We start from the raw sequence: 13,896 nt of genomic DNA, 5'->3' as shown, positions 1-13,896 counted from the left end.
GTTTAGTTGTGAGTATAAAGTAGGTCAAACATGTTCTGTATATTCTTTGAAAGACAGGCTAAACCTTCTAAGTAAACATCTGATCTTACCTTTAACAACTAGTATAATGTGTGTGTGTGTGTATGCACATGCATTCACATGCCCATACATAAATTTCATTATTGGTTCATTTCTTTAAGCCATTTAGGACTGTCTAGCGCTCACTGCTAAGTCAGGGCATACTGTTTGATTCTATAAGACATTAATGGACAGACGTTACAAGAAACCTACAGAATAGGCATGGCATCGAGCCCACATTACTTAAAAGTCTGCATTTGTTACGAACTTATAATACCTAGAAGATCTATGAAAGTCTTTCATTTGATTTTTTTCTCAACAGTGTATCATCCCCCCCCTCCTCTATTTTCTAAGTTGAATAAGTAGGTTAAGCAAAGCTTTGTGTGCAGCTAAACATGATCCTTAAACAGAATCATGGGTATTTAATGCTGAAAATTATCACCATGAAAAATAGCGGGACAACATGATACAAAGCTTTTAGGAGTTTTGGTTTAATGAGCTATGCATGAGCAGCTTTGAAAGTGCATACCTTTCCTTAAACATCTCTATTACTTTTCTTGAGGTGGCTGAAATTAAACAGAAGTACTGATTGCATACTTGGTTTTTTTGTATGGGGTCATGGTATTACAATTTGAATTCTGCGGAGATGGAGAAGCACTTCATATTGAAAAAAACTTTTGGAGTGAGCTTATCTGTTCATATTGGAAGTCATATCCTGGTCTGCTCAGCGTAATTGGGCACTATGAGTTTCTGTTAAATGTGAAGATTAGTGGCAAGGACGTTTTCTTTGATGTAATCCTGTGGTTTGAGGTTTGCAAGGAATACTGAAAAGGTTTTCCAATACTGCGTTTTATCCTGAACTTGTTAGGAACACCTAGAATTCAATTTCCTTTTTAAAACTGTGCTAAAACAGTGTCTTTTGGCTTCTTCCAGAGGCTGTGCTTGATACTCCTTTTCACTTCACTTCCCCCTCCTTCTTCCAGAAAAACTCTGCAGCAGCCACTTGTTGGGTGACCAATTGCCCTGTTTTCAGATCCGAGAGGTTTCTTGGAAACCTCAGCTTTTTATGATTTTGTTTCTGTTGGTATTCTCATTTTATCCACTGCCTTGGACAGTGGCTTCTTGTTGGTTTTGGATAGCCTCAGCTGTGGGGTTTTTTTAAGCTAATTGGTTTTGCTTTTGCCTGGAAAAAGATACTAATGTGCTCGTAATCCATATTCAGATCTCTGTCTTATTATGCTTGAAACAAGCTATTAAAACACTTAAACTTTTTTTTTTATCTTTTAATTGAATTTTAATTTTTATATGCTTCAGATCCTTTTTTTATGTGTTGAGATATTTGTCAGTACAACACATAGCCGAGCTAATCTCCAGACACACCTGGATAGCAAGTCAGCAGTACATGAGTTTATAAATCATACATTCTGAATCTAGGGCTGTTTGACTTGATTAGACACGTTCAAAGATTTTTATGTGATGAAAAACAACATTCACAAATGCTCATTACGAGGACAACTTTGAGTATTATACTGAGTGAACAGTTTTACTTCATCTTTGCATTTGAGAGTTTTTTTATATAAAAATCTTGTGTGAACATAGGTCTTACAGGAAACACAAGAAAATGTCTAACCTTTTTTGTATGTGAATAAAAAAAAAGTGCTGTGCGGAGGCAGTTTATGTTAATAAAACCATAATAAGTGTTAAAGTAATATGTCCTAGGCAAGGATTAAAATATTTTTTCTCTACTTCCTCTGTGCTTACATAAAAGCCTGGACAAAAATCTGATATGAAATCAATGTATGTTTAGCAATTGCATCTTTAAATGAGATTGTTGTGCTTGGAGCTCTGGGTGTTTGCCTCCCATGAAAAGATTGCAGAGGGAAAACTGAATTCAATTAACATAATATCAGTTTTTTTTTTTTTTTTTTTTCTCTCCTTATTTTTGGTACTAATATCAGCTATCAGTTTACGTATACCTCCAATAAGTTTAAAAATATTCAACAATTATTTCTTCTTGACATTCCAGGCTTGTTGCACTGACCTCTTGGAGGGTGTATCATCTGACTTCTCTCGTAATGCTTGGAATACTAGTTCTTCAGATAATAAAGGATTTGGTGTTCTCGAGGGTAAAAGGTAAGGCAGTATACTGATCTACACACCTGCATTTCAGAGCATATTAGTTCATTACTAAATCCATTTTGATGTTTTGATTATTGTGAAGTAAAAGATAATTTCAGAGAGAAATAATATATCTATGATGATCATTTACCATTTTCAGTGAAATTTTGCTATATTTTATGGAAAAGGCATTAGGAGATTTGTTTTAGCATGAGTATAAATGGCATCAGTGAAAAATCATCCTTGTTTCTTAACTGCAAGGTCTGAAAATGCATTATTTTCTAAAATACAATGTTTTGTTAAACATTCTTACTACTTCTGACATTAATCCAATCACATCATTGTTTGGAAGATCAGATATAAATTCATCAACTTCATAAATAGATTGAGAAAGGACCTATCTTAGCACAGTTCAAATAAGAAGCAAGCAGTACTTTTTTTCTAATTTATGAAATGTTAAATTTCCAGTGTGTATAAAGTCTTATGTGAATACAAACAAGTTTGAAAAGGATTTTGAGTCCATTGGCTTCTTGGTTTTTTTTAAACTCCTATCCTATACTTCATTACCATCTTAAAAATTTTTTGGCAAAATGCTTGTCATCAGTCTGCAATTTTCAAAGTGTCTTATTTTGCCTTTTCTTTGATGTTGAATCCCCATGCGAAATGTTTGAAAGATCACTTGCACATTGTACAAAAGCAGGAAATAGATGTCAGAGAAGCGTGGTATTCTTCTTTCATGTATGTAATTTCTGACTGCCAAAGACTTTTGTTCCCCACTAAGTTATTCACAACCTTTTTGGAAGTATGGTTTATTGTCATTGCCTTCTGCATAGTTTTCATTATCATTCCGATTCCTCCTTGAGCATTGCAAGCTTAGATGCCAACGTAAATAGCTTAGCAGAATTTGATTTTTAGGTTCTTTTTTGTATAAATCGCCACTAATGTTTATACCTTACCAGGTGAAACGTAGTGATTTATGTAAGTTCTCTCTTAGCTGTAATTATTAATATTTTGATATTGACCAAATCCATGATGTACTGATATTGACAAGCCAACATAGTAAGAATTCCATTCTATTTTTGTTTCTGTTTTATTTCTGTTTCTGTGTGATTATTTAAGGATTCATCATAGATAGGAGGCTCGGAAGACCCATGTTTCCCAGCTTACAGAATGATTATTTTTATCTATCTATAGTTAAATTTTTAAATTTTACTAGTGCCTTTGATGGCATTGTACTCAGAGTTCAAGAACAATCAGGTTCTTGAAGTAGTACTGTAGAAATCTTGTGGTAATGACTTGAAATCAATGAAGTGCCACTCCAAAAAGCAGCAAAAAATTCCTTCTGGTATAGCACTTCTATGTAACTACTTCACACTTCTAGCCAGCCACTAGATGGCAAGACTATTACAGATTCATAAGGAATGTAGAAAGTGGTTGTCAGTTTGTCAATGTAAGGTGTAAGGTATGTTGGTTATCTTCACCTTCTGTGTGAAAAAGTAGCAATATAAGATACTGATTTTTTCTGGTTATATTTTTAACTGGTCTATTAAGTTTACAGAAAACAATTCAAGAACTGTTGCTCTAAGTTAATATACCCTTTCTGTTTTGACTGTTACAGAGACTATCTTCATCATTTTGTCCCAGATTTAAACATTCCTTATGAATAAAGAAAAAACTAATACTGTTTCTCTTTTAATGTGTTGTGTTTTATCTTACATTCCCACAATTGCAGGTGCGTGGCTTTGGAGGACCATCACTAGCAAGTAGGTATATTATTTTTAATATATTGGTTATTCAATGTCTTCTTTTTAATAGTTCATCTGGAATTTAAAAAATAGTCTTATTTTCCTTCTAGTTAAAATAGAATTGAATTTTTTTTGATCTTAACATCTTTTCTAAGTTTATTGCTGCTTGTTCATCAGTTTTAATTTTTAATAATTTGTAGAAAGTGTATTTTTTCTAATTTGAGTACAAGTTTACAGTAGCATATCAAAATACTTCTAGAAATGGTTTTTCCTACAGTGGGATTATATTTTGTGTTTTCTGGAAGCTGTTGTTTTCTTTGAAGTTGATTATTAAGGAAAATACAGTGTTGGTTAAGGACATAATTTTCTTTTAGAACATCATTATACCAGTGCTGTCTAGAAGTAGGTAAGCTTGCTGGGCTTTGCTTTTGTCTCTGTAGTAGGCAACACAAGTAATTGGTCATTATAGTTTCAGATAAATATTAGCTGATATCCATAGGAATAGAAATTAATAATTGTGAAGTCTGTTGACTTGCCATTGGGCTGGCTCAGGCCACTGTCATATGTTTGTATCATGTTGTTAGTGTAGAGTATATAATTGTTTTACTTTCTCTGCAATATAAACAATGTCTCTAAATGGTTTACAGACTATCCATTTTCAGAATACAAGCTTGTATATTGAAGGCATTATTCTTCTAAACAGACCACCAGGAATTATTGTGTATCTGACATCATTTGAAAGCAACTATCTGCATTGCAAACATCCATTAGTACAGTACTGTATTACACCCTGACACTGAAGAAACAGTAACGTGAGGTTGAAAAGGGATGATGTTTCTGGTTTCTGTGTAAAGATAAATACCAATATCATGGCAGTTACAGAAAGCAGTTCAGATGTGTAGTTGTTCCTAAACTTCCAAAGGTATGAACTGTCTTCAGACTTTCTTACGGACCTGCAGTGGAACTATATGGAGCTGATGCTAGGCTAGGTCATGAACTGAGCAGCGTGGTTCTGCTCCCACTCAATGTATCTGTGTAGACCAGTAGTGCTTCAAAGCATTTAACTGAGGAGCCATTGCTGTAATAGATAGTCACACAATAGATAGTGCAACTTGTTCTTTCACTTAGGGTATAAAAGCGGGACAATCTTGCGAGGTACTTCTGGCGTACTTTCCCAGCCACCAGCAGCTTCCAGTTAAAGGACTTCTAGGTACCAGAAGTGAGTAGTGGTGTCCTCCTTTTTTTTTTTCCTCTTCCCCCCTGCCACCAAGCTGTTTTAGGTGGACCTTCCATGAATTTGTACCATTGCTTTTGTTCTTACAAACTCTGATATTTGCAACATCCTGTAACACAGATATCTGCAGCTTGAACTGTGTGTTTTGTGAACACAACCTTGTGTTCTTTTATTGCTATATAATAGTTTCGTAATACCTTTCTCCCTTCTTTCAGTTGAAAGAAATATTCTCCAGCCAGCTCTGACTTTATAAACCTCTGTCTTGTCCTGTTCAGTCCATGACTACTTAATTGTTCCTGAAATAATTCTCTCTACCTTTAATATATTCATTGTGGTTTTCTGCACTTTTCTTCCATTTCTATTATCCTTTTTGTCAGGATGGAGCATCAGGATTAGAAATGGCCCTCAGTGTTCAGGGAGACCTTGAACTATAGATTGGCACAGGACTGTATATTGCCATAAAAATGCCCTCTCTTCTTTTCAAAATAAAGCCCAATGCTTGATTGGTTTTTTTCTGCTGAGCCCTGAATTGAAGTTATCATGGATGTTTAATCATCTGAAGTTTATGTTCCTGAGTATTAAAGCCCATGCGAATTTAAGGTTTTTTTCCTATGTGAATCTCTTCACGTTTCATCTGCCTTTTGCCAAGTAAATCACCTGATAGTTGGTTAAAGACCAACTTCCTTGCAGTTGGTCTCCATCTTTACCAGAATAATTCCTCTCATATCCTATGACCTTTTAGTCTTCTTAAGAACATTTGATGAGAGACCTTGTTGAAAGCCTGCTCAGAAATCCATGTGAGTTTTTGTGGATGTCAGGATTCATCTGGAAGCTGGTTGACTCTTTGAAAGCACAGGAGGTTTGTGATGTGATGTCCTTTACAGCATGCTTAGGATAGGCATGCATGTCCTTCATAAGATTTCCTGACAGTTTGCACAGCACAGAACAGAGATGAGTCTTTACTGATTTGCAGTTCTCTGGCTCTTGCATACCTTGTCTAAAAATAGATATTGCTTTAGAGATTTCACAGTCATCTGGTGTTAAGGTGGCTTTAAGAGAGATTGTTTAACATAAATGATATTTTGGCTGTTGCACACTAGCCTTCATTTAGGACTTTCATAAGTTCAGATAAAGCCTTTGCATTTGTTTGCACTTTGTGTGGGTTTTTGGTTTGGGTTTTTTTATTTTGCTTTGTCTGAATACTTACATATAAATATGTCTGGGGTTTTAAGTTGAAATTGGAAGAACTGCTGTAAGATGTTGAGCCTGGGTACATGGTTGCTTTTCATTTTAATCAAGATTGTATATGAAAAAGCTTACGTGTAATCTTATGTAAGCAACCTGTGTTAAATGTATCCCCATGCTGTCTGTTTACAAAAGCCACTACCCAGCAGGGAATCACACACTTAACGTATAGAGAAAAAGTTTAGTACATCTGTGGTACTTCGGATGAGAGGGAATTCCTAATCTAATAAATTGTGTTTGTGACCATTCTCTGACATCTAGGCCCACAAGCACAAACCAGCTCTTTCTGTAGCATTTAACTGCCTTATGGTCCACGCAGAATGGCCCTTTGCAGGCTGAAAGGATTCCTAGTCTGTGCCAACTTTGAAAGTACCTTGGGTTTGTTGGGAAAGTGCTAGTTGGCATGTGCCGAAAGTGCCGAGAGTTATTTTAATGGTTTAACTGCATAAATAGAAAATTCAAGTGCCCACAACATTGCCACATACTGTTTAGTTTATCAGAAATATACAGTCAGAAAGTAAAATGTGATCTGAACAGACCAATTTCCTGCCTTACCTTTTTATTAGGCGATTCTGGTTTTGAAAATTAATATCAATCAGTTGCTATCACACTATGATGTTTTAGAAATGGTGGCACAGTTTTATGATGATTTTATGTTGGTATGCTTTCTACTCTTTTTTTTCTGGCAGTTACAGCTTGTGGTAGTTGGAAGGTGGATGACTGATTATGACTGTTTTAAAAATTACTGGTTTTCTGTATTTGTTTACGTTGTGCATCCTTTCTGCTGTACACACAGTTCAAGCATCCAAGTCCTTCAATAAAGATACTGTCAATCTGTTTCACTCACTTTTGGTCCTCCTTTATCTTTGTTGAGCACCACTGACTAGTTAAAGCAAGAGTAGCCTCTCTTCTTTTTCATTGCTGTAACTCAAACACAGAATGCTAGTTGTCTCCCATTTAATATGTGCCTATGTAAGAAGACCTGTGCTTTTATTTGTAATGAAGTAATTTAGTACTGTTTTAAGTTTAACATTTTCAAGCTGAAGCAAGATGAGGGCTCATCCTGAACCTTCCTCAGTGAAGAGGCTTCTCGCACCACTTTCTCTTTCTGAATCTGTTTCTGTTTTTTGAGGAGCTTCTCCAACGATACCTTGCCTTGTTTAAAAAACGGGTAACAGCTGTTAAAGGAGCACTGGAGAAGGCCACTTGTTAAATTACTTTTACTTTATAAAGCTGTTTCATTTCTTCCTATCTTAGCAAGATTTCTTTGAAGCCTGATGCCTCTTTAATCAGTGCTAATAGGTGTATTAGAATATGCACAGGAACTGTGGCACACCTTCCTTTCTTGGGTGGTCAGACTTAAGGATGTCAAATTAATATTCCTTCAAAATCATCCTTTTAAAGCAAGCCTAAGAAAAATTATTTGCCCTCAGAGAACAGACTAAGTCGCAAGCCTTTAAAATGGCCACCATTGGACTGAAGAGAATTAGCCAGAAAGAAAGTTTATTCTGTGAAGACTGGCAGCTTTGACTAGCTGGTTTTCAGACACTACCATTACCCTTCCCCCCTCCCCCCCATGCTTTATCATGTTCTTGAACAAATAAAAGCTCAGAAGTCTTCTAGGAAGAGACTTGTCTGCCTATAGATGGTGTTATGCTCTGTACTGTACTAATAGCAACAGCAGCCATGCAGACTGCAGTAGGTGTGTAGTACTTACTGCATTAGTATACGTTGAATGTCTCTGTTAAAATTCTTTAGGTCATGAAAATAAGTCCTAAAAGGGTTTTCCTGGCTCTGTAGTTTGAAAGGAAGAATTTTTCTTCCCAGAAGGGGGCTTTCCTTCCAGGCAGGCTTGCATGCTCTCCACTGGTCCCAAGAAAAGGGAAAAATAAGCAAGTGCAGCACCCTGAACGTCATCTTATCTACTGCTGCCTGTATGATCAGACAATCAAGACTTAGAATTCTCTAAGAAGAAACAGGAACATTACAAGAAAAGAAGACACTTCTTAGTTGCAGATTTTAACTGTTAGCTGTCTTTATTCAAGCTATTTAAAATTAGATGTCAAGAACAGTGAGTTAATATTGCAGCTCTCTTGAAGCTCAGTAGTAAGCCAGCTGGCATATTTTGAAGATAATAGCCTTCACTGGCAGAAGGTTGCAAACAGACATACAGAGGTTACTGTCCAAGCCTAGGGCATTCCTGTTTCTCGCCACCTGCCTTCTTCAGTCCCTCCTTTAGAGATTCCTTTTATGAGAGTTTACTGTGATGGTACTTGCTGATTCCCAGAGCTGTCAAAGCTGCTGCCTGCTTCCTAGAGAAACATTGTTACTGCTTAGTGTCAAACTACATCCATTTGTGGGCTAGCCCGTGCTAAATCCTTGTCATAACAGATCAGCTTCAAATTCAGGTTGTAAGTTTCAAAGACCTGAATTCATCTTTTGAGCTATACAAATTCCACACATGCATCAGCCCTGCTTATAGATGTTTGCATTGCAATGATCAGTGCACTCTGAAGAACAACGTTGTGCTAGCACCGTTCAGAGCAAGACAGACTTCATATAATATGGTTCTTGGTGTTTGTTTTTTTTTCCAAGAAGAGGAAGAAGATCTTTTGTATCTAATCGTAACTCCCTAGTGCAGCTGTACAGAATTCTTCCTCATATGTCACTGACAGCAATGGAAAAAACTCTTCATGATCTCACTAAAGATAAATGAGACAATTCCCCCTTTCATGTAAATACCATGCTTCATTTATTATGTTTGATGCTTTACATACCTCTGATTTACATATGCTTTGCCTGGGGAGTTGGCTTAAGACAATCTGCAAGTCATTTGCCTAAAGATTTCTTATGGAGTCTGCCTAGTCTCATTTTGTGATCGATGGAGAAAGAGTTGAAATACTTTGAGATACAGGGCATGATTCATCTTGAAATATCTATAGGCTGGTCAGGTATATTGCACCTTTATGGTGACTTGTTTCCCTTGAGTGTATACAGTAAGCCTAGGGTGGTGAGATGGCACACATTTACAGCCCTTGTGTCATCATTCTCTGTTGGTCTGCAGGCCTGTCTATCTTAAGGATGCCATTGACTAGTACTTGCAGTTGCAATAAGAAGCTGACTCTTGCAGAAATGTGCTGGAATACCTTTCCACGGCAATAACAATTGTGGGCCTTGATAAACAAGCATAGGTACTAGGTTTGCCTCTGTCTCTTTGTAGGAGCAAGTAGTTTCTCTGAAGTGAATCTCTAGCACAGTATGATGGTGTATTCAGATCATTCTTGACACCTTCAGGATATGCTACTTAATTGTATCTCAAAAAAAATGTTTTGTCCTTGAGGATGTTGCGAAAAGATGTCTTTGGAGATGAGTGGGTTAGGAAATAAGTCTTTTTCCATTAAGAAATCTAAACAGAATCAAGGTTGTAACGGAGCTGTTTCTGGTTTATGCTTGTTAATCCGTTTCCTTGATGTTGTAGATAGAAACAAAGCTAATGTAAGTCAGGGCGAGTCAGTACCAAAACATGGGACTATCAGTATCGGTTTCTGTTGCGTAGTCCCATAGTCGTGGGTTTGGTCATCCAGACGAGATCCATTCTTCACTTGGCTGTTCTTCACATGAAATCTGGTAACAAACTGAAAAAAAAAACTTCCTGTGGACCTACAGGAAGGCAGAAAGCAGAATATAGTCTAGTAGATAAACAGATACAGAAAACCAGATAAGTAGATAAATGAATAAATAGGTAATTAGGCTTCAGAGTGCAAATATTTCCTTCTTCAGTTGTTTCAGTATAATCCGAAGGCATCTAATGTATTCAAAGACTTTCACTATTGGTAATTTGTAAGGTACTGTGAGGCCATGCTGCTATTCAGTAAGATGTGGACAGGGTAGAGAGTTGGACGAAGAGGAGCCTAATGAAGTTCAAGAAAGGGAAGTGTAGAGCCGTGCACACAGGGAGGAATAACCCCATGCACCTGTCCAGGTTAGGGGTAACAGAGCACTGGAACTGGCTGCCTAGGGAGTTTTGTGGAGCCTCCTTCTCTCGAGATATTCAAAACACACCTGGGCACATTCCTGTGCAACCCCTGTGCAACCTGCTTTAGGTGAACCTGCTTTAGCAGAGAGGGTGGACTGGATGATCTCCAGACGTCCCTTCCAGCCCTGATCATTCTGTGATTCTGTTTGCTGTTCTGTTCATTTTGGTTCATATAGTCATATGAGTTTGTGCTGGAACATATATATGGCTGAATAAAAGCAAGACAATATGCCACAAATAATTCTGTTCAAAAATATCGTTCTCCCAAATGTGCTTAATATAAAAAAGTGGTTACATATTTGTGGAACTATTCTTTTAGCAAATGGAAACTGAGGGTTTTTTGCAGTTTAAACCTGTGTTTTATTTATTCAGTAGCCACAGTACTGTTCAAATATCAATTTGTAATTATCCTTTGTTTTATATAATGCTTTTTTTCCAAATCACAACGGCACATTATATAAATGGTCAAAACTGCAGGTTGTAGAATTGTCTGCTTTACTAAAACTTCTTGACGCTGTTGTTTTTTTTAATGTTTCATGACATTATTCCTGCTTTCTGCTTAATTATTTCCAAATTGTTAGCTCACTTCTCGGGTAATGTATTCTTCAGGGTTTATTTTTATATAAACTAAATGATAAAAAAAGCAGTCTGGTGAAATTTTTGTATGTTCATTTCCTTACAGGAACAAAAACCCTATTAATATTTTAATAGAAAGGCTGAAGACCTCTTAATACATTTTCCTACACAGCTGTCCTTGGGGTTTGGTTAGTTGGTTCTTTTTTGTTTAAGGGGAGAAGAAACAAAGGAGATGGCACAGCCTGTGTTGGTGTTATGTGTCTCACTGATAGAAATGGTTTGTTTGACTTATTTTTTTTCTTTTTTTTTTGCCAGAAATAATGCATACCTCTTCCTGTCAGTCTTATCTGCCTTCTGTTCCTATTAGTTAAAAATAAAAGTTAAACATTCTCGTGGCTGGAAGAAAACAGTAACTTCCAAAGAAGTAAGGGCAGAAACAAAGAATCGGCAGAATTTTACTGGGGATGCTTTAATGTTTTTTAACAATGCTGTATTCAATCAATCCAATTTAATATTTGCCAAGTTCCAAATCATGTTTTCAGAAACTTCTCATTCGTGTTTGAGTATCTGTGTTGCTGCTAGCATGATGCCCCAACTGAAGCCTTATCCGTGTCAAGTAAGATATGACTTGTGCTGTATACCATAAATGCCTTGTAAATGCATCCCAGGTGTAATTTTAGTTTTTCTAAAACTATTGCAAATAACTCAAGTAGCTTATATTCTGTTGGGAACATTCTCCTTTTTTTGCCATACTGATGTTTAGTAAGTAGTTTCCCATTTTGCATTCATGCATTCGGCTTATCAAATATATTTCCCTCATGAGTTTGGGTGATTTTCATGTCATATTCTGAGTTGCGCTCCTCTTTGAACATTGATTCTGTCCACTACAGCACCTGCCACTTCTCCCAGGATATTGCCACTCACTCATCTGAAGGATTAGTGTGGATACTGAATGAAAATACTAAAGGCATATCAATCTCATTTAACAAGACACTTCCAATACTTGTCCTTTGGTATGGCTTTTCAATTAAACATGGAAGTTATCTTGCAGGGATTGCATATTAGCCACATTTTTGCAGTTTGCTTTTAAGTGTCATATAGGAAATTTTCAAACGCATTGCAGGAGTTGGGATGTATGGATCTGTATTTTCTTTACGACAGGCTATGTGCCTTTCTTTAAAGAAATATGCCTTCTTTTTTATTTGTTTGGTTACTGAGTAATCCTTGTTGGCAGTTTTAACAGCTTTTCAACTGTGTTAACTTCGTCAGTTTCTCTCCAGGTATCCAAGCAAGAACAGTTGATCTGATATTGCTTGGATATCCCTATTTTTTCTAGTTTTAACTTCATAAACCATAATTCCTTGATAAATATATTAAACCTTCCATTTGTCCCACAATCCTGTCCCTTCCTCTGATATTTTCTAATTGATTCGTTAGTTGTAGTTAAAATTGCTGAGATCATTTTGAACTTTTTATTCTCTTTAGAAAGATTGACATGTTACAGTGTATTTTCATTTTGCAGCACTGAGATACTAGGGATATTGCCCTTGTTTACCTCTGAGATTTTTTTTTCCTTCTGTTCTTCTGATAACAAGTGGTTTTATACAAAACTTTCATAAAAATTTCAAGATATAGAACACCTTGCATGCTCTGATTTGACAGTATTTTTTGGTCTCGCTAGTCTCAGATGGGAGACTTACTAATCATATTGTTTTAAAGAGTTTTTTTGTTATTTTTAAGTGTTCTGTGTTTATCTTCTCAGGGATAAACAAATAGTATTCCTTTAATAAGTCAGGAGTAATTTCATGGAACAGCTTCAGGAGATTTCATGTGCAGGCTTCTAAAAATCCTAGTACGTAGCATTTTGACAGTTTGCCTTTATGCTGGAAAATAGATCATCTGGGCATAAGCACAGTGAGATGTGTATTTTTACAATGCCTAAATAAACTGGATTTGAAATACTTTTTCAAATGAAGTCACTGCATTCATGATTAAATGTGTGAAATAAATAGTTCACATAAATGCAGTCTTTGCAAACCACAGGGTACGCGGCATCCTATGCAAAAGTGACTCAGGAATTAATTTCCTTTGTTACTCATTGGTAAAAATAAACTATTACACTCAGTTGAAAAATGCTAGGTCTGTAATGATGGGAGGATGGAAAATACAGCCTTTGTTTGTCATTTTTTTATTTAAACATAGGGCATTTTTAATTTGGCAGTTTTCAACATACAGTAAAGCTGCCTCTATCCTGTGTTTAATTTTGAAGTACAGAGCTGCAGTCACCATTCAGTTATTCTTGACAGTTTTGCTTCTCGATCCACAGTGTCAAAAATGCTGTTCTGTTAAGAGCGTCTACGAATGCAGCCAGGTGGATTTGTACATAGTGAGCAACGTAAGAACTGCTAATTCTGAGCTGACCTAGTTCTGATAGCTCTGTCATGGTCGCTGGCATGTCATGTAATACCTATATTATCACTGGGGAAAATAATGCAGCCTCTCTATTGCTGCCTACCATCATCTAGGCTGTCTCACATTTTTTTTATTGGTATGTTTATTTTAATGATAAAATGTTTCTTTTGATCACAGTATTAACTGAGCATTAAGTACAAGATAGGTAGAATTGCAGGTGTTTTGTTTTTTTTTTTTTCCTTTTAGTTCAGCTTGTTTCCAGCACTAAATAAAAACAACTCCTGGAAGCTGTTTGGAGTTGAAAGGGAAGTGATAAAGCAAATACAGAAAATTCCGTTGAAGAGGTGGGTGGAGAAACAAGCCAGACGTTGAGAAAGAAGAAAATTGCTGGAATGGTTAGTGTTACTCTGGCACTGTCCCATGCCGCTTGTGCCTTTCTCAGCTTTGCACTTAATAACAAGTACTTAGATCTA

The 13,896-nt window shown here is 36.4% G+C and overlaps 1 protein-coding gene across 2 annotated transcripts in view; it reads left to right on the top strand.

Annotated features, from left to right (window-relative positions):
* RETREG1 (reticulophagy regulator 1) overlaps positions 1–13,896 on the top strand; it is a 66,107-nt gene that overhangs the window by 12,461 nt on the left and 39,750 nt on the right. For both annotated transcript variants that reach the window (XM_054058693.1, XM_054058694.1), the window contains exons 2-3: positions 2,084–2,190; positions 3,908–3,938. In XM_054058693.1, coding sequence (XP_053914668.1) covers positions 2,084–2,190; positions 3,908–3,938 — 138 coding nt within the window. The remainder of the gene's footprint in view (positions 1–2,083; positions 2,191–3,907; positions 3,939–13,896) is intronic.

Source organism: Cuculus canorus, chromosome 2 (genome assembly GCF_017976375.1).
Source record: "Cuculus canorus isolate bCucCan1 chromosome 2, bCucCan1.pri, whole genome shotgun sequence".
Lineage (NCBI taxonomy): Eukaryota > Metazoa > Chordata > Aves > Cuculiformes > Cuculidae > Cuculus > Cuculus canorus.
Note: the sequence above shows the minus strand (reverse complement) of the source record. Positions and strands in the feature narration are given on the sequence as shown.